Source organism: Aulonocara stuartgranti (genome assembly GCF_965226115.1).
Source record: "Aulonocara stuartgranti genome assembly, chromosome: 3".
Classification (NCBI taxonomy): Eukaryota; Metazoa; Chordata; class Actinopteri; order Cichliformes; family Cichlidae; genus Aulonocara; species Aulonocara stuartgranti.
Genome location: NC_138941.1, coordinates 58,215,858 through 58,237,021, shown reverse-complemented (window position 1 = coordinate 58,237,021; position 21,164 = coordinate 58,215,858). Strand labels below are relative to the sequence as shown.

At 37.2% G+C, this 21,164-nt stretch overlaps 1 protein-coding gene across 7 annotated transcripts in view; it reads left to right on the top strand.

Moving 5' to 3' along the window:
- LOC309701818 (uncharacterized protein) overlaps window positions 1–19,705 on the top strand; it is a 54,510-nt gene extending 34,805 nt beyond the window's left edge. For 3 of the 7 annotated variants that reach the window (XM_082526079.1, XM_082526080.1, XM_082526081.1), the window contains exons 4-15: window positions 13,235–13,528; window positions 13,626–13,751; window positions 13,980–14,077; window positions 14,412–14,492; window positions 15,015–15,110; window positions 15,609–15,983; window positions 16,591–16,683; window positions 17,321–17,416; window positions 17,977–18,075; window positions 18,402–18,503; window positions 18,723–18,827; window positions 18,922–19,705. In XM_082526079.1, coding sequence (XP_082382205.1) covers window positions 13,235–13,528; window positions 13,626–13,751; window positions 13,980–14,077; window positions 14,412–14,492; window positions 15,015–15,110; window positions 15,609–15,983; window positions 16,591–16,683; window positions 17,321–17,416; window positions 17,977–18,075; window positions 18,402–18,503; window positions 18,723–18,827; window positions 18,922–19,059 — 1,703 coding nt within the window. In that variant the 3' untranslated portion in view covers window positions 19,060–19,705. Of the gene's footprint in view, window positions 1–12,224; window positions 12,300–12,702; window positions 13,045–13,234; window positions 13,529–13,625; window positions 13,752–13,979; window positions 14,078–14,411; window positions 14,493–15,014; window positions 15,111–15,608; window positions 15,984–16,590; window positions 16,684–17,320; window positions 17,417–17,976; window positions 18,076–18,401; window positions 18,504–18,722; window positions 18,828–18,921 lie in introns of those variants that run through there. The other 4 variants (XM_082526082.1, XM_082526084.1, XM_082526078.1 and 1 more) reach the window with 4 other exon arrangements.
- The last annotated feature ends 1,459 nt before the right edge of the window (window positions 19,706–21,164 follow it).

Here is a 21,164-nt window from a genome sequence, read left to right as displayed (position 1 = left end):
TTCTGTGCATGACAAGTTTAACAGCAACCAACAAAGTCAAAGCAATAAAAAAGGAAAAAAGTATATAGTAAAAAAAAACTGAAGTCGAAGTATTTTTTACAATATTTGCAATCACCCGTCATAGTGTAGCTCTTATAATTGTCCAGTTTACTGCACTGTTTTATTATCTAAATGTTAAAACTTCCAGAACATTCTCCATCAGTCATCTTTATATACAAATACCATTTATGTCTGTGTAACACTGAGTTTTCCAAAGTGAAGTAATCCCACTAACAAAAGCAGCAGAACCACCATCACAATGGTGAAAATAGTCCTCAACATTAGGAACACCTGGACGGCAGAACAAGAAGATGAGCAGGTCTCTCTGTGAAGTGCTGCAATGATAAAAATACATCTGCTGTAAAACAAATAAGGTTCACCTTTAAATGACAGAATGGGAAAACTGATTGTCTCCACTTAATTATATTTAGCTACACTCTAAAATTATCATTTATTCCAGCTCTTAATTTCTGATTTAAAATGTCTGATTTGTACCTGTGACAGTCAACAAGCTCTCTGGTGATTCTCCAGTATCAAACATCTTACACTTGTAGAGTCCTTCATCAGACCTGGAAACTTTGTGGATGGTCATCTCTCCTGTGTAGCTGTTCCCGATGAGGAAGCCATCTTTATAGAAATCAGCTGTGAGGTTTGAAGTCTTTGTCTTGTTCCTGCAGCGCAGAGTCACATTGTTTCCCTCCTTGACAGGGACAACAGGACTCTCTAGGACGACAGTACCAGCTGAAAAACAAGACTTTTTATCTGATACAGAAATCTGTAACATTTCAAACCAAGCAAGCAAAACACTGAAATAATAAGTGGAACAATTTTTTAGTTAACAGCTGCCATGGTAACGACGTTTTGGACTCATTGATAGTCACTCATTTTAATGTTAATTTTTATTAATAGTACATAAGACTGAACAAATACTGTGGCTTGATTCATCAATATTGCGGCAACATTTGAATGGAATCATTATGATTCATTAAAATAAGTAAGTTAAATGCTGTTTACAATAAATAATACTAATAATAGTTCCAAATACTATAGTTATAGATAACAATAGAACATTTTTATGTTAGAAAATGTTTCTGAATGACATAAATCCATCAGGTTATAAATGACGTCATAATAAAATATTTCAGTCACTCGAGTGTTAAACATACGAGTTATTGTGATGTTGACACTGATGCTTTTCTCTCCTGCTCCAGTCTCACACCAGTATTCGCCGCTGTCTGTTGCATAGGCTCGATGAATCGCACACAGTAGTGTTGGTGAGCTCTCATCACACACTGAAATGAGTATTTCTGTATTTCTGATCCCTTTTAACTGAGAAGCTCCATCAAGACCCTCACAGTGAAAGAAGACAGACTCCAGCTCAAAGAACTGCAGTCTTTTTGGGACGATGCGAAACGCAGCATCTTAACCAGAAAGACATCAAATGAAGTTACTGTATAGAGTAAAGGAACAATCAATCAATTTTGTAGTAAACAAAGGTTTGTTGACAAAATTGTGTGATTTAAGAGAGAAACTTGCTCAGCTGCTTACCCCTGTTTTCAACATGTGCGGCCAGCAGAATAAATACAAGCAACACTGAAAAATTAAAGAAATTATCAGCCAAAGAGTTTGTTACTGCAAATATAAACTCAGTTACAAATGATCTTCTGCACACGACCTCCTGCTGAATATTTATAAATGATGACATTTTAATCTGTCAGACCTTCAGTGAGTTTTATTTAATGCAAACTGTGAACATACTGACAAACATGACAACGACCAGATTGACAGAAACACTGTAATTAAATAAGTTTCCAATGTTAATGCTGTTAAAACAATTTGTGGAAGTTTTATTCAAGTACACAGAAATATGTAAAACCAGAGAACTCACACATTGTGAAGCAGACAGCTGTAATCTTCATGTTGTCCTGCAGATGAATGTCTGAGCCTGAAATACAGCTGCTCTGTACTGCAGATGAAAACTTCTTCTTCCTGCAGTTTGACTTTAATAACATGAAGCCTGACTCACTGTGGTTCTACCAGAGAGCAGGCTGAGGACAAAGAGAGCAGTTAGAAGTTTGATACTGACCATGAACTGCAAAAACAAGTCCAGCTGAAACTATTCTTTACATACAGATGAGTTACAATATATTTGTGTCTTTGTTTTAGGTTTTGAGTATTTATCGCTTCCTTTAAATTCAATCTGCAGATCAAACAGCAGTTTAAGATTAATATCGACCTCTACTGCAGTCTGCACGTCAAAGTGTCCTTAAGAAAGATATTAAACGCCATGTTGCCCAAATGCATCCACCAGAGTGTGAGTGAATATTAAACTGCTTAAACACCAAATGCTCTATGAACGTCTGTGTGATTGTATCAATGAGGCTTGTAGTAAAAACAGCTATGAGCACTCAGTCAGAGTAAGAAAGACTGAGAATGCATCATCTATATTTATTCAAAGTATAAACTGTATTTATAAATGTCTCACATGTGAAGTCTCTTTAAACCACATACTCTATTGTTTTTATTACATGTGATTAGCTGTTTCCTATATGACACATCAAACAGTTTTTCAGCCTTGTTTGTATTCAAACACTGAGTGATGATGATTCTAAGGGCCTGTGACTGACTGGAATCTAGAACACAGGTGAACATTCAATTAGTCTTTTTTATTTTTGCTTCACGAGGTACTTAGAAAGAGTTTTGTTTCCTAGCATTAGTTTTGTTTTGTTTTTTTTGCAGCAAACAATAAATCCAGTCACTCTGACCCCGCCTCCCCCTCCTTATTTCATGATTTGGTTTGGTCCAGGTGCTGCTAGCTGATGCTGAGCAGTAAGATGGTAGGGTGCTTCTGTTAATAGTGATAATAGGAGCCTAAGTTTAAAAAGAAAGGGAGACGGGTGGAAATGAAACTCGTAGTGAGGTCCACATAAAAGAAACTGCTTGACTTTGCTAGTATTAGATAGTTCACTTCACTTCTAACAGAAAAGAATGTGTTTGTGTTATTTTAGCAAACATGTAATTGGTGCAGGCAGACCCTTTGTACGTATACTGTAAGTCTACGAAATCACTGATCTGCCGACCTGCTGCCAGGTCAAACAGATCAAACCTCTTCTTCAGGCTCAGCTGTTCAACTCCCATCTGCATACTCCGTACACTGAACCACTGATACCTGAAGAAGTTGATGAGTTGTTTTATGTCAACAAATGAATAAAAATAATTTTTAGATCTCTGTCTTTGAGCTCCACTAAGTCTCAGGACAGAGACATATTTCTGCTGCATATACTTTGTTTGAAATCTGATATACAAACAATTGTTTTAGTTATAATTGCCAGTACGTAATATTATTTAAGCAGAGGGGAAGCTGTGAATCAGCTGAGACCGGAGCTGTCAGACTGTCACAACAAATGAAAACTAAAAATAAACGTGGCATCTGGCGATAAAGAAATCTGTGTGTGTGTGTATGTGTGTGAAGTGCATTTCACACAGATGATATAAAACAATCCTGAGAATCAGTGTGTAACAAATCAGTCCTGTGCTGCCACCTTCAGTATGATAGCTGAGATAACACATCACATGTGAATGTTTCCCCCTTTTTGAACACCATAAAGACAGATATGGTTTCAGCTCTATTATTTTATAACAGGCTCAAAGTTCAGCATTTGACACACTGTATACCTGATCTAACCAGATTCAACAATGAGTGTTAACCTGATAAATTAATATTTTTCCGGCATTATACTTTGATTAACAAGAAGTTTGAATCTTAACAGCCTATTTTTCCATAAATCTGAGCATATTACAGATTACAATATCCTTTGGCCAGACTATTACCCCAGCAGGGTACCTGATCACGGGCAGGACGTACGTGTTGATGGCCCAGATCTTGTTCTTACCATTCAGCTGACTCCTCAGGACTTGCCTGACCCTCTGCAGGTACTTGGTGGTTGCATCCTTTGTATATATCACCAATGTTCACTCTAAGCTGCGCGCGTGCGCAATTGCACACTGCTGGCACGGTTTCTGTGCACAGAAAATCTGTGTTGCGCACAAAAAAAAAATTAACCTGAATTGAAAATTAAAAATTTAACAATTCTGTTTTGCAGTGTTAGTTGGTGACTGGCTGCTCCAGTATGGGATTAGAACGATGCCACCTTATCCCATAGTCCAGCCAATAATGCGATTCACATTCATATATATGCAGTTAATCAACGTCATTGACAGGCTATGACAGCTTCCTTATGTGCCGACACTGGTGTTTTAGCTAGCAAAGCGGTGTGGCTGATTTGGACTGAAGCCATGTTAATGACAATGTGTACAACCATTAGAGATGTGAGCAGGACAGACGGAACAACTGATGGAAAAAGTGTGGACTTTATACCAGTTTTTAAATTGTGTTGATAGGCCACATAAAACCAGAGTTACGATAAAAATATCTGCAATGTTTGGTTTTCTTCCTGAATAATTACTGCGGGAAGAAATGGTAAAAGCAGCATTTTATAAGGAAAACACTCAAAACCACCTGTGAGCAAAAACAAAAGTCAATGGAAAAGCGCGATGACCCGCGATTGCGGGTCCCGCGAAAATTCGGAAGCAGATTTGCGTCGCGAAAACGCCAAAACGCATGAAATGCGCGTCAGTGTAGCATGTCTGGCGCATTTGACTCGCGAATAAAACCACGCGCGTGAGTTTCTGTGTTGCATTTTGTGCATACGCGCGTTTCGCGTCTACCGCTCGAGTTGGAAAAATCTGAACTCCAGCGTCAAATCGCGCCGCGACAACCAATCAGGAGCCTGGTGACGTGGCTGTGACCTAGGTCAAAGGGGCAGATCCAGCCAAAGCCCTCATACTTCAATGGAGGGAAGGCCAATCAATGCCGTAGCAAACAACCCGGAGCCGTACGACACCAGCTGCTTTCTGTACCGAGACAGGAATAAAAAGGACCGAGCTTGGAGGAAGATATGTGAAGATCACTGGTATCAAGCCAGCCTCCAATTCGAGACTTGCAGTCAAGCCAGCCTCCAGTTTATTTTACGTTCCCTGTGTATTCAAAGTATTACGGGAATGGATGTGGAAACCGGATTTCAAAATAAAAGCCAACTTCGAGTGAATTAACAGATATGTTAAGAACATAATAACATATAATTTAGGCTTTTTTTTTTTTTTTTACAAACTCTAATGTTAGATCTATATGACACAGCCTTGTACCCTAATTGTGCCCTGTCATCAAGGCCATCTTATTTTGGATTTCAAAGTAAAAGCCCTGTGAATCTTCATTTTTGAACTACTCTTTCAATGACTTAATAATGCTCTTAAAAGCAAAAGTCGTATTTCCAAATACTATTTGAACTTTAACCAACACTTTCCAACCACAGTCTTTTTCACAGTAATACCATATCAATATCAAGTCAGTCTGATTTTGCCTTTCATAGTAATGGCCCTCTGAAATTGCAGATATTTGACTTAATCTTCTAACGATTCAAAATGCTCTAAAATGGCAAATTCCTGTTTCCACTGGGTAATTCCACTTTAGATCAACAGTATACAGCCCCACAGTGATACCATATTTCAGTGATAGTTGTATATCATATTATATCACTTCAAACAGAGGTGATCCAGCAATGCTGCACTAATGAATTAGACTAACAATTCACTTTTGCTAAAGTTATTAAGTTAGCTAAAGAGTTGGGATGCTGTGTAAGACATAAATAAAGCTAAAACACAAAGGTTTGGACACTGTTTTGCATGTTTCCCTACTGTAGGGGTCTCTGCAAGCATACAGAGGGGGTACTCTGACAGGGTACAAGATGACAACTTTGGAATTCTACTAGAACGTCGATCATATTTGTTTGTCAAAGCTGAATTCAGGTTAAACTACGCTAAATTAGCGTTTTTAGCTAGCAGCTACAATAAGCATAAAAGTTACCTTACGGCTATCATTTGTTAACATGACGCTTGTTCTTATACATGTAATACATTTATAACCAACCTGAGAGTTTATCCGCTGGTCATTCGACATGACGAATGACTTCTGAAGTCTTAATTCAGCTCAAGACGCTGTAGATTCCCGTCAGTGACACTTTCGGTCCGCTGCTAAAATGTAGATCTAGTAATCTGCGCTTGAACCGGAACCGGATGTAAGTTCCAAAAAACTGAATTTTGGAACTGAAATTGAATGGTGAGAAGTGAAACTGAAATTATTCGAGAGCTGAAATTTTAAAGGATAAAATCCAGTTTCAAAGCAAATCAATTCATTTTCAAAATATAAAATTCAATTTCAATTTAGTGATGATCATTTTCAAACCATAAATTCAATTTCAAATTAGACTAATTCAAATTCAGTTTTCAAAAGCATTTATTCAAGTTACAATTCAAATTCAATCTGAGCAATTCAAATTCAAATTTAACTTATTCAAATTCAGTTTCTGATGGCACAGATTTCTGCCCATAGTTACTACCCATCTCTGCTAGTGACAATGAAATCCAGTGTAATTAGGCAATATATAAAACAAGATTAGTTTAATGTATTTGTTGTCCTTTGAAATGCAGTTTGATAAAGATTAGATTTTTTTAAAATTTATGTTTGAATTCTTTCCCCAATAAAGATGAAAACCTCCCTGTACCTTAATAACGCGTTAACTGACTAACTTTTGATCAAATCTTTTATTTTATAAGCAGAACTGAAATATGATTTCCTTATAGGTTTTGGGGAGGAAACATAACACAGTATTTAAGATCAAAGCAATAATAAACAAACAAAAAGACAAAGACCATGACAACAAGTGTATAATCTGCTCTCATGAGTCTTTTCACTTTTTATTCAACTCCAGGAGAAGAAACAGAACAAAGAGGAAACTGAGAAAAAAATTCAGACCTTGCAGATCAAAATGGAGAAGGTTTTAATTTGTTCACCAGTGAGGTTCGCACACGTAATGCTTACACACACTTATTATTTTATTAGGTTTGAGAAAAGGAACTGTAATCACGTGGTAATCAATGAAAATAGAATTGAAGAATAGAATAGAATAATCCTTTAATTGTCCCACAAGGGGGAATTTGGTTGTAACAGCAGCCAAAAAGACAAATATACAAACAAACAGTAAGTACACAGGACACGGAACAGAAACAAGTCAAGGAACAGCCCAAAAATGAGTGCTGTGCTTTCTGATTTGATTTTTATTTTTAAAGAATTATTTTACATTTATGTTTACACCAACAGCTGGTGTGACAAAGCAAATTGCAAGGCACCCATATGTGCATGTGTGTGTGTAAGTCGGAAAAAAGCAATTTTAAAATGTGTAACTTGAATGTTGTTATACCCCCAACTGGTCACAGCAGATGTCCACCCCTCCCTGAGCCTGGTTCTGATGGAGGTTTCTTCCTCTTAAATGGGAGTTTTTCCTTCCCACTGTCACCAAGGAACTGGACTCACATGGTTTTTTTTGATTGTTGCGGTTTTCTCTGTATTATTGTACGATCTTTACTTGACAACATAATGAACTTTGTCTTTGTGACTGTTGTTGTGATTTGGTGCTATATAAATACAATTTAATTGAAATTAATTATATCTAAATTTTGTCTTTGTGATTGAAATGTATTTTATTTTATCTGTTGATGTTTTAGTAATATCACTTTTGTGTCACTTAATTGTATACATGTGGGATAGCATTCAGTTTACTTTATAGCACAATCTGTTAGGCCAGACCTTCCCAAAGTGTGGGGCCCGCCCCCTAGGGGGGGAGGGGGGGCAGAGCCATTGCAAGGGGGACCCGGAATGAAAAGGGGGGGGAGGAAACAAATCGCTTGGCCACTGCTAGCACGGGGCACCCACAAAAACGCAAAAAAAGCAGGAGATGAAGCATGTTTCCAAAACAACTTCATTCTAAGCCAAAGAAAATATGGTGAAGCATATCTTCCCTTTGGTTTCACCTGCACAAGTGCTGAGGTAGGTCTCCCCTGCAGAATTGGTTTTCCCTGTGTCGGGAGCAGCGCTGGGCTGTTTAAATCACGGACAAACAGTATCCCACAGCTGTTTATGTTTTTAAACCCATTTTGCAGAGAGGCATTTTTTGAAAAATGTATTGATAGCAATGTTGAATATAATTACACAGGAAAAAAAATCTACACGTAAAATAATCACACCGTGATGCCTCTGCCTTTCTAAATGGAGGGACAGTAACTGCGTGTTTATATGTAAGCATGTAAAACCTGAAGATAGTCAGATTAACAGTATTTTGTCTCTATCTGCCATTCTGCAATTCATCTCATGTAAACAATAACGTGGCGCACAGCGTGACGTGAAAAAAGGCACATACCTTTGACGTTGCGTGACAAACTCTGTATTCCTCGTCCACACGTAAACGGAAAAAAGGATTTTAAAAAATTTCAGTTTTCGATGATTCGAAACGCCGTTTATGTGTGGACGAAACAGCAGCGTTTTCAAAAATACCCGTGTAGGTGCGGACATAGCGTAAAAGAGTTAGTAGTTTATTTTATTACTACCTGTAATTTATTGCAGATTACTAGTATTTGGTTAATTGTTTACTAAATGCTTGAGGTGTGAAAGAAACCGCAATGGAGCAAAATATGGGTGTGTGTGGTTGGATGTGTTTGTGCGTGTACATGTGCATGCAAACACATTTAAATTCATACAGAAACCTGAGACTAGGTACTTACTTATCCTGAAGCACAGAGTTGTGACTGCCATGTTGTCTAGTTGACTGAGCATTAGGCTGAAATACAGCTGAAGTATTTGAGAGTTTCCTGTTCCTGTGCAGAGTTAGAGTCACTGTAACCTCAGTCTATAAACAACCACAGCTGGAGTTTATATCACCCTTTCCCTTTCATTACTTACTGTATTTACTCGTCTCAAGAACAGGCTGTAAGTGAAGATTCACATTTTTTTAAAGATGAAGTTACAGTTTTACTCTAAAGAATACATGGAAAAACTGATTTAAGCCACTATGACACAACCAATTAGTTATTTAATTTTGAGAGCCCATTTTTAGGTTTTGAGCTGTGGACATGAAGCGTAAATGGGGAGTTCAAAATGGTGACTTCTCTGACTTTCTAATGCCAGCTAATGCTAACAAGCTTGCTTGGAAAGTGGAATTTGTGAATTGTAACCATAATAGGGCAATAATTGAACTATAATACCGGTGCAGAGACTTTCTGATTGGGCTGATATAATTAACTATGCTGCATTTTTAACCAAATATCATTATTGCAGATAATTAATTGATTTTTGAAATTCTGGGAGTCTATGAGGTTTATCCTACTTTTGGAGCCAGCCTTAATCAACTGCAGTTTGCTAACCCACACATGGAGAAATATGTAAAATTCACACAGAAAGGAACCAAGCGGTGGAATCAAACTCGGGACCTTCTTGCTGTGAGACAACAGTTGTAATCATTGAGGCAACACTGTGACACTGTGATGAGCACTGTTAGCTCTCCAGGTTTCTTGAAGGACATCCAAGCATCTTGTGATTATAGTAAGTTGATTGCTCTGTGGCTGGGAATCACATGTTTAATGCCAGTGAGTACATATTAGCATGTGTATGCTAACTTGTTTTGATAAATAATACAAGTTCACTGAATGTTATTTCATGTAAGGTGCTTTGAGTCTCAGCTAACATGTTTAAGTTCATGTTCTTTGTTAATTTAGTTAATTTAATTTTACAAAAAACAAAACAAAACAAAATCTCAAGGTAACAGGACCTTCAAAAGGACCTAGACGCCCGTATGTGAGAGTGGACCCAAATGCCAATTAAAACGGCACAGCGATAAGGTTTCTCCGAAGCTTTAATTTTTCTAAACACAAAGATAAGCAATGATATGGCGTGGGTGCTTGGTGGGGAGTCTTAATGTGGCGATACTGTAACAGAGGGAAATTAAGGTTAGGATCTGGGTGTGGAGAACAGTAACTGGTGAGAAAGTGAGTATTGAATTTGTGGCTTACTTTGCAGCTGGGTTGCGCAAGGTCCAGGCGGGGGTAGTCAGGTGAGCATCCAATTGGTGTATGCATGAAAGAGGTTCCAACATTGTTTTTTTTCCTGTGATCTAGAGAAGGCAGAAGGCAGGACAGGCATGTGAGAGTAGCAGGATATTTGAGTTCATGAAGCGAGTAAAAGGGAGAAGTTGCAGGTGGATGATCCCTTGATGAGATTACTATAGGGACACAAAAGCCAAGGTAAGTTGAGAACATTGATGAGAAAACATGAACCCATGAGGCCTGTTACCAACATGAGGTAGGTGACAAACTACTGGCAACGTGGCTGGCAACGTCTCGTGAATGCTGCCAACTGTGAGAGTTTATTCAGTCTTTTGAATAAACTTAATAGTAGAACCACCAATTCTTATCTTGGAACAAATATAAAGGGAAATTTCTAATGAGTGTTAATGTTAACTTCTTTGAACTGTAATGTTCCAAATTCACAAAAGTCTATCCAATTAACTGAATAAAAATACTGTTTGTGCCAGTTTATGCAACACATGGAGACATGTATTTATTGCACTCAATGCATATATACTGTATCTCCATGTCCATTTGTGGCAATACGCATTGCAGCTTTTATTTGTGTTGCTGTTTGACCTAGAAGAGAATTTAGATCAGGGAACATTTTCTATTATGGTTGAATTTCTAGATTGCAGCTAGGATTAAAAGTTCTAAATAAAACTTGATGCCTCATTTCTTGGTCAAGAAAGCCATTCATTTTTAATTTTTTTTCCAATTCATATTTCTCCCCTTGCTGGCTGCTGGCAGGCTTGTATTGGAGCTCATATAATCAGTCACACTTGTCTTCTAACTGACCATCAGACTCTGATTAGACGGTGCTGCTACAGCTCATCTGGCTGAGCAGGTGCCCCATGTACTGAAGGCTCGAGTCCTCACTGCGAGTACCTGGGTTTGAGTCCAGACCATTTCCTGTGTGTCATTCCCCCTCACTCTCTCCTCCTGCCTATTGTCAGCACTGTCATGTCCAATAAAGGCAAAAATGCACATGTTCTGAAAACTCTTGATCATCTTCCTGTTTTCTAAAATTCTCGCTCGTCTTTGGTTTGCAATACAACAAACACAGATATTCTAAATTCTTTCTAATGTCAACATTGGATGAAACAAATTAATTAATAGAACTTCATCTCTTCATTTGTTTACTAGGTTTTGCTTGAGCAGTGCTTGTGTACTGATAAATTCTAAACACATAAATGGGACAGTAGCAGCAACACAAACAGTTTGCATCTATTCAAGTTGCCAAACTTTTTTCTTTCTTTTATTTTACAGTTTCTGCTGCTCTTCAATCTCTCAGGTTAATTCACCTGCCTGATTAGAAAAGTGGTTTCATGCTCCCGCAAGTATCATAGCAGATCTGTTTCCAACCCTGTTTATAACAGAGACCAGTTTCCTTGCAACAGGCTCAAAGTTCGTGAGGAAGATTTTACACACACACACACACACACACACACACACACACACACACACACACACACACACACACACACACACACACACACACACACGCACACACTGGATGTCTGGTTTCACTAATGCTGAGTTTCACTAACTCAGTAATGATTTACTAACTCAGACTGTAGGTTCTTTTCAGGTGAGAGCCACTTCATGCAGCAGGTATGTTGTATTTTATATCTTATTTTTAATGTCTAAGTTATATCTTACTGACTTTCTCATCTTACTAAAATACCATCTTATACAAAATACATCGAATACATCTTACAGTACAGCATAGCAGGTCTACATTTAGAGCATTTACATTGAGGTACACATTATAACTTCGAAGTTATTTCTGGAGGAAAAGCTGAAACTTTCTGCATTTCAGGGGACTGGGTAATTGTTGTCTGATCAATATTTATCAAATAAATAAGTGTTTAATATCTGGTTTTGCATGTTTCATTTACAAATATTACAACTATGACCTAGTATCAGAAAATGGCAATGAAAAGTTGTACTAAACATAGTTTTAGTTTATCGTACTGTATTCTACATCTGACAATATTCACACAATTTAAATTCACAATGGAACAATGAACTGAAGGTATTTGTGTGTCCATCAAAGAAACCTCAAGGACATTTGAATTGAATGTGAAAGTATGAACCTGACTCAGCCATGTTTTATTGTTTTATTAGTAACTTGTTTGTTGTATTATTTTTTCCCCATTTTCAGAGCATAAATCATCAGATGGCTGGATTTTCCCTTTATTGTCTCAGAAACTGTTTTCTGGTTTTCCCTCTTCTTGTACATTTTTGTAAGTACCTTCACATATAAGGTCACAGTAATTATTTGTGTGTATGTGTTTATAAAATTTATGGCTCAAATTGCCATGTTTAATGTTTAGTTTTTTGTTTTAATTTGTCAATATTTTTGTGTTATCTCTCAATGTTCTTATTGATTCTTAAAAGCTGTAACCTAGTAGTTATACCTTTGACTAATGTGACTAGATTATAAATTCTAACCGAATCTGTAATTTGATCGTTACATTATAATTCGCAATACAAAAATGTAGAGGTTGAATATTTTAGGGGAAGTAAGACATTTGTTATGAAATATTATTTAACAAAGAAAAAGAAGATCTCTCGATTGAGGTTCAGCGGGATTTCTTAGAAGTTCTCATTCATAAAGAAATTAATAAACTGATCTTTTTATCTCAGGTCAGTCTCGGTTAATTGGTCCAACTCAGCCAATTATTGCAACAGCTGGGAAAGACATCACTTTGCCATGTCACCTGGTACCTGGAGAAAATGTTGCTGTGATGACTTCGGAGTGGACAAGACCCAACCTGGACCCCAGATTTGTGTTTCTGTGGCGTGCAGGTCAGGACCTCATAAATATGAAAAATCCATCCTACATAGGTCGATCATCATTGTTCACTGATGAGCTGAAACATGGAAACATTTCACTGAAACTATCCAAAGTAAAACCTGCAGACCAGGGCAGATACAGATGTTACATCCCAGAGAAGGATGAAGAAGTTTTTATCGATCTTGTGGTCGGTAAGTGGATGAATTATATATGTTATGTGTGCACAGAGCAGTTTGGACTAGTATTTGCAATAATGCCTTGATTCAGCCAGTGAGTTACACCAGCTTGGAAACTGCAGTCTGTATCAGATTCAAATATTACCATTGCATTTTTAGTGATTTGCATTACTGATCAGCATTTTAAATTGTACATTTCATCCAGCGTCAGGTGCTGTCTCCTCACCTGTCATCAGCTTAGCAAACCTTGATAAAGCCATCAGTGGAGTGGTGTTACAGTGTGAGTCTGCAGGCTGGTATCCAGAGCCTGAGCTGCTGTGGTTGGACGGTGAGGGAAACCTCCTCTCTGCTGGACCTGCAGAGACCCTCAGAGGTCCTGATGACCTCTATACTGTCAGCAGCAGAGTGACTGTGGAGAAGAGACACAGCAACAACATCACCTGCAGAGTCCAACAGAGGAACACCAACCAGAGCAGAGAGACACACATACATGTTCCAGGTAAATCTAGTTTATAAAATGTATGATATGCTCGATTTTGGTTTGAATGAAGCAGAATCTTTTAAAATAACATGTAATTCTGTTTTTATTGTTTCAGATGAACACTTCCAGCTCAACTCCAGCTCTGCTGCTCCCATTATCATTGGTGTTGTTGTTAGTTTGGCTCTAAGCATCATCTTGATTTTAATTGGAGTTTTTTTCATCTGGAGACGAAACAAAACAAGTAAGACACAAATTAATTTACCATGTTGTCAAAATTATTATCTAAAGTTTTGCCTACAGGGGTTAAAGCAACACACATGCAAAGTTATAAACCTCTTTGTGTTGCATTAAAAAGAAAACATACAGCATATTTACTTAATTCATATTAAAATGAGATGATAAATGATGTGTTACAATTCTAAAGCCCAGGACGACATCATGTTGACTTTCTTGTCTAAACGTTTAACAGATGTCTGGAAACCTCACTGCTTACGAAAAAAACAAGAAACAACAAAAACTGAACCGGACCAAGAGCAGGAGACGCTCATGACACAGGACATTGAGCCAGTGAGTGATATGACAGAAACAGACAAGACAACAAAACCTGTAGGAAAAACAGTATGAGAGATTTCATGACTGTGGGGAAAAATGTTTATAAATAAAATATACAACTTTTTAAAGATAAGAAAGAGACAATTTTACTGACAATAAAATGAAAATAAAAGAGTTAAAAATCGTCAGAGGAATAATGTGACGGGAAATATATAGTTGCCATCTTCTGCTGTATGAATAGATGATATTTTTCTACTATCCTAATATTCAAATATTTTTTTCTGTCATGTTTTCATTTTACAGAACATTATGTAACAACCTAAATTATTCTGTTCATATCTTCTCTCAGTCTGGAGGCTCATCAGCTCTCAAAAAACATCAGCAACTGATGGAGAAAAACATGAAAGAGGAGGAATCCAGTAAAACAGAGGTTAGCAGAAGTTTGTTAAACACATTTATGCTTCTTGTTTGTGTGAAATATTTTTATACTTTTTATAATCCTGAGGGAGCAGTTTACAGGTCATTGATGAGGTTAAGATTATGAAATAGAAAGAATAAAACAGTTTAGATTATTTGGAACATTTGCATTTTAACCTGTAATCTGAAAACTGGACTGAAACTTTGATAAAGTTACAAAAACACAGACACCAGATTATCAATTATTTTGTTTTTATATTTATATAAACTGTACATGAACACATGCGTGTTTCTTTTACCATAAAGATATTTATAGAAACACAAATCCTCAGCTTGCTCTCAGATTCAGTGACATTATTGGAGTTCAGGGTCAGTCAGAGGTCAGATTTCCTGTTTGAGCTCTTTAAGGAAGAGAGATTTGAAAGCAAACAGAAAATGTGTGAACAGTTTTGGAGATTTGTTCAGACTGTTATGTTTGACAGTCCAGATAGTTTTGTTCAGGCTGAACCTTTGTGTTGATCTGTTTGTCTGTTAGTTGGAGAAAAACCAACATGCAGCTGAGGAGAAGCTGAAGGAGGAACATCATCACCTGCAGAAGAAACATGCAGAGATCAGCAACATGAAGAAAGAAGTAGACACACACAGACTGTTGTTTTGAACACTTCAGGACAAACACATTTATTTACTGGGACCTCGCTCTGTCCTCAACCATAAACAAACAAACATGCAGCACATTTACATTTATTATTTATTCTATTGGCTTTTTAATGGCAGGAAAGGAAACAAGGACCAAACTGAGTGTGTAAAAACAGATTTGTATTACAAACACAGACAAAGACTCACATCCACACAATAAGAGACAGCGGAGACAGAAATTCAAGGTTTGCTGCACAAACCTCTGAAATCATTCAGCAATCACAGAACAGAAGTTAAAGCCAAACAACCCGAACATTTCAGAGACTTTCTGGACTCTTATTTCCTCGTCTCACAGTTCACACAGAAAAAAAAAGGAATTTTTAAATCAAAGTGCAAATTCCTGAAAGGAAACAAAAATACTTTGATGATTTTGTACAAAGTGTTTTGGTCAGACTAGTTACCTCTGACTTCAGTCTCTGCTGTCTGTGATCAGGAGGAAAACCAGGAAGCTGACAAGATGTTGAAAGATGATAAAAAACAGGATTTCCAGCAGGAGGCAAAACAACCAGATATCACAGGAGTGGAGAGGCCCCTGAAAACCCCAGAGCATGAGACCCCCAAAAGGACAAACACATTTGTGGCCACGAATCAGACAAGAGCAAAAGAGAGCGCTGGATGGAGACACCCAGCAGGCACAGAGCAGAAGCCCCAGGAGTCTGTGGTTACGAGCTCACAGGCTCAGCCAGCAGCCGACTGCACCACAGCAGACCGACCTCTGAGCCCAGAGACCCAGGATCCAAGGGCCCCCCACACCCCAACAGGGGCCCATCAGAGCCAGGGGGGCCAAACCCGACCAAGCAGCTGCCAGGTACTTTTGAGATCGACTCAAATTTTGATAAAGTTTACAAAAACATTGAAACCAGATTTTAAATGATATAATTTTTATATTCTATATACACTGTACAAGAACACATGCATATTTCTTTTACCATAAAGATATTCACAGCAATAGAAGTGTTCAGCATGCTCTCATATTCACTGCATTAGGAAGGTGGATCTACATCTTAAACTGGCTGTGAATGTAGAGACCTTAAAGCAGAGACTTTTTCAACAAAGTAATTCAAAAAGTTCTCACAAAGTGCAGACGAGGCCTCCACAGGTACAGAGTCACAGGGTTTATCACAGAATGCAAAATAAAAAGAAGTTAAAGCCAAACACCTGAAAATGCCAGTAACCTTTAGAACTCTGATTTCCACGTCTTACAGTTCAAAGTAAAAAAAAAAAAATGCAGACAAAAATAAAGTTTGATTTTTTTAATCTTAACTATTTAACTCTTAATAAATAAGATATCATAAATGTATGTTTTTATTATAGCACAAAGTTATGACAGGTAACAGAAATACTTTGGTGATTTTGAACAAACTGTTGTGGTCAGACTAGTTACTCTGACATCAGTTTGCACTGTCTGTGATCAGGAGGAAAAACATGAAGCTGACAAAAAGTTGAAGGATGATAAAAAACAGGATTTCCAGGAGAAAAAAACACCCACTAAGGAATTTTGGAAACAGGTAAATACAGACAGACAAACACAGGTTTTCAACACTTCACTGACTTATAGTCATTCATGGGTCTAGAATTAAAAACTGCAGATTATGAACATTTCATTAAGAAGGAATTTGAAACTTCAGTTATTTCTATGATTCATATTATAACATTGAGTCTCAGCATTGTGTCATGTCTACAACTTAATTTGTTCATTTTTGTTGTTTAACCATTTTTTTTTTCCATTTTTAAAATATTTTAACTCCATTTAGCAGTTTATTTCTCGTATTTGGAACATTTGCATTTGTAATCTGAAAACTGGACTGAAACTTTGATAAAGTTACAAAAACACAGACACCAGATTATCAATTATTTTATTTTTATATTCTATATAAACTGTGCATGAACACATGCATGTTTCTTTTACCATAAAGATATTTATAGAAACACAAATCTTCAGCTTGCTCTCATATTCAGTGACATTATTGGAGTTCAGGGTCAGTCAGAGGTCAGATTTCCTGTTTGAGCTCTTTAAGGAAGAGAGATTTGAAAGCAAACAGAAAATGTGTGAACAGTTTTGGAGACGTGTTCAGACTGTTATGTTTGACAGTCCAGATAGTTTTGTTCAGGCTGAACCTTTGTGTTGATCTGTTTGTCTGTTAGTTGGAGAAAAACCAACATGCAGCTGAGGAGAAGCTGAAGGAGGAACATCATCACCTGCAGAAGAAACATGCAGAGATCAGCAACATGAAGAAAGAAGTAGACACACACAGACTGTTGTTTTGAACACTTCAGCACAAACACACATTCATTTACTGGGACCTCGCTCTGTCCTCAACCACAAACAAACAAACATGCAGCACATTTACATTTATTATTTATTCTATTGGCTTTTTAATGGCAGGAAAGGAAACAAGGACCAAACTGAGTGTGTAAAAACAGATTTGTATTACAAACACAGACAAAGACTCACATCCACACAATAAGAGACAGCGGAGACAGAAATTCAAGGTTTCCTGCAAAAACCTCTGAAATCATTCAGCAATCACAGAACAGAAGTTAAAGCCAAACAACCTGAACATCTCAGAGACTTTCAGGACTCTTATTTCCTCGTCTCACAGTTCACACAGAAAAAATATGAAGACACAAGTTTTTAATTCTTTGTAAATCTCCCCTTTTTAATAAACACAACATCATGAAATATATTTATTTGTATTAAAGCACAAAGTTTTGAAAGGAAACAAAGTGCAATCATTTTTAAAAAACTGTTTTGGTCAGACTAGTTTCCTCTGACGTCAGTTTCTACTGTCTGTGATCAGGAGAAAAAACAGGAAGCTGACACAAAGTTGAAAAAGGATGAAAAACAGAATTTCCATCAGGAGATAAAACAACTAAACGTCAAAGAACATGTGAAAGAGGTAAATACAGACAGACAAACACATCACTGACTTACAGTCATTCATGGGACTAGAGCTAAAATCTGGATCATGAACATCTCACTGAGAAAGAATGAAAATGTTTACTTACTTCTGTGATTCATATTAAGACCAACGATATATTTGTGTTTCTTAGCATTAACTCACTTCACTGAATTCTTTCTTATAAACATAGTTTCTTAGCTATTTATTTAACGTTTATTAAATATTTTAGCAACTTTTAGCAAACACATTTTCTAACAAGCTCCAACTATTTTACATCATCATCTGTCACACACTAATCTGGATTTTTTTTGTCTCTCTCTCAGCAACAGTCAAACAAACCTAACACACCACAGAGAGGTGACATTATTTTAGACGAGGTCGACAGACATGGTCACTATATCTGTCTGAAAAACACTTCCAGTGAGGTACTGCTGCTTGCATGCTGGTGAACAATGAGTACTACCTAAACACAAACAACATGTTTTGTGTTTGTATTCAGAAGTATTCCTGAAACAAGGTCGTTTTCACTTGTAGATACAACACAAAGGTGGAAATGACACACTTTTATTTATAAACACAACATTTATGAAGTCAAATTCATCATTGCCCCCCCCCCCCCCCCCCTTTTTCATTCTCTTTTATAGGATATATTGATGGCAGGTTGGAAGTTAAAACTACAGAGCGGCGACCGAACCTCCACATACACATTTAAAGAAAACTTTACACTGAAAGCTAAAGAGGAACTCACTGTGAGTCTCTGTGTTACTAGATTCTTCTTTTAGTCTCTCTTATTATTACTTTTCACTTGGACATCTGTGACCTTTTTATCGGCTACATTTACAGGTACGGGGAGAAGGTGGCAGGAACCCATATCCTACCAATGCTGATGTGATGTGGGTGGGCAAGATCATATGGGATTCTCCAGACAAGCTAAAGATCGACCTCATCAGCAGCACTGGAGAGCGCCACAGGCTAAAGTGATACTAAAAAAACGATTACATCATGTAAACTCATCAGGACAGTTTTGATGAATAAAAGAAAAAAAAGAGCAATATTACATTTTATATATTTCATATAATTTGAAGTCAGTGTAACAGTGTTTTTTATTAAATTAACAATATGTAAATAAACAAGGTGATCTTCAATATCAGAATCAATAGATCTTCATTATTCTTTGAGGTGCAACACAAAAAACGTTTTGTTGTAAGGATGTGGATGAAGACGAAGCTTCACTGTGTCTTTGTAAGCTGAAGATACACGAGTCAGAGCATCACAAAGATAAACTCACAAGATCTTGAGAGAAAAAAAGCATGAATATGTCATTGAGCAGTAAATATGTTGTTTTGTGTTTTACAGCCTTTAGCACAGACACATGTTTTGGTATTGTATATCAGGAGGTGTTTTTGTAAGTCAGTGCTAAAAGTGAACCATGTTATTGATCTTTTAAATAACTAACATAGTTTAATTAACTAACATAGTTAATGTCATCAGGACAAAAGCACTGAATCAAAAGAAGAACAAACAGGTTGTTGTACTTTTACTTCATGAATGGCCGAGCACTTCAAGTCCTGATATGTGTTATATTCTTATTCTTTTCTTGAACAAAAATATGTTCCACCAATAAGAAGACAGTCTCATGCTTGTTCTCTTTGGATCAGATGAATCCGGATTCTCTCTGAGTGATGATTTTTCAATAAACTCATGAAAAAAAACTTTTGAATAACTTCACTAAACAAATTCCCTCTGTGACTGTTGATCAGTTTCTTTTATGTGTGAATGTGTTATTTGTTAAGTTGCTCTGTTTTCTAAAAAGTCCCAGCATAAGATGCAGCAACAAAGCTTCTTCTATAGCAGTGTAAATGTGACACACCGTAATGTGTGGTCACATTATGTGATGTTATTTTGTATATTGCACAAGTCTTCAGGTGTAGTTTTGTTAAACAAGGGCCTTAATTTTGTGTTTTTTGTTGGAGCTTCAACATGTGGTGTGTTACACTACAAGGGGGCACCTCCACACTAGTGAGATGATTTAGTGTGACACTACTGCTGGTCTTCAGATGTGGCAGAAGCGAGAGAGGAAAACATACTATGATGCTGTTTTGTCAGTACCAGGTATAATTTCTGGCTGTCCGCTTAGGGCTGTGTTACATAAACAGTCCTCAGGATGATGCAAATTTGTGTAAAGCAGTTTGTGAAGTCAGCACTTTTTGCCAGCTATGAGAGAATATATCTGCTCTAATACTTTGCCAATATTAATATTGGGAAATATCACTCAGCCTGTCTGATGACTCACTAACATCAGAGATGCTTCAATTCATCTTCACTACTATTCTTCATCAGATGCGCAAACACTGTCATCATGCTGTGAATATACACTACAGCTAAAAATTGGATTTATTTATTTTTTATATACAGGTCAGTCTCAGTTATTTGGTCCTTCTCAGCCATTTGTGGCAAGAGTTGGTGATGGCATCACATTACCATGTCCTTCTTTGGGAAGTAAACTAGAAGTAAGCTGGTGAAAAAAACTAATAACTGAAAAAAGGTTTCTAACAAGTGGCGTGCTGCCATGTTCTCATTGAAGTCTTGCATCACTGATGCATCATGTCTCCCCAAAATACTGTTGATCTCTGCTTCATGTCACATGCTTAAAGAAATCCCTCAATATTCCTTATCTTCCCAAATAAGGGGAGCCATTGAGATTAGGGGTGGGTTTTGATTATCGATTTATCGATTAAAATCTATTCTACCTTGGATTCATTAAAATCCTGAATCGATTTTTAAATATAAATTTATTTTGCCCAAGATGCCAAATCTCAGGTTAAACCTCACAAAATTTCAAAAACCACAAAATAGCTAAGACAGTAAATGAGAGCAGGAACACGGATTCTGCACAAAGACGTAAACACAAAGCGCGGACCCGCCGACGAATCAGAATCAGTAAGATGTCGCCTTTCTCACCTGACGGCACGGACATGGTTGGGGCTGAAAGCCGACAGCTCGCTGATTCTGATGTTTCGGCGGGATGTTCACGCCATTTTTGCGCTGATTCTGAAGCTGTAGGTTTTATCTCTCTCTAAACAATA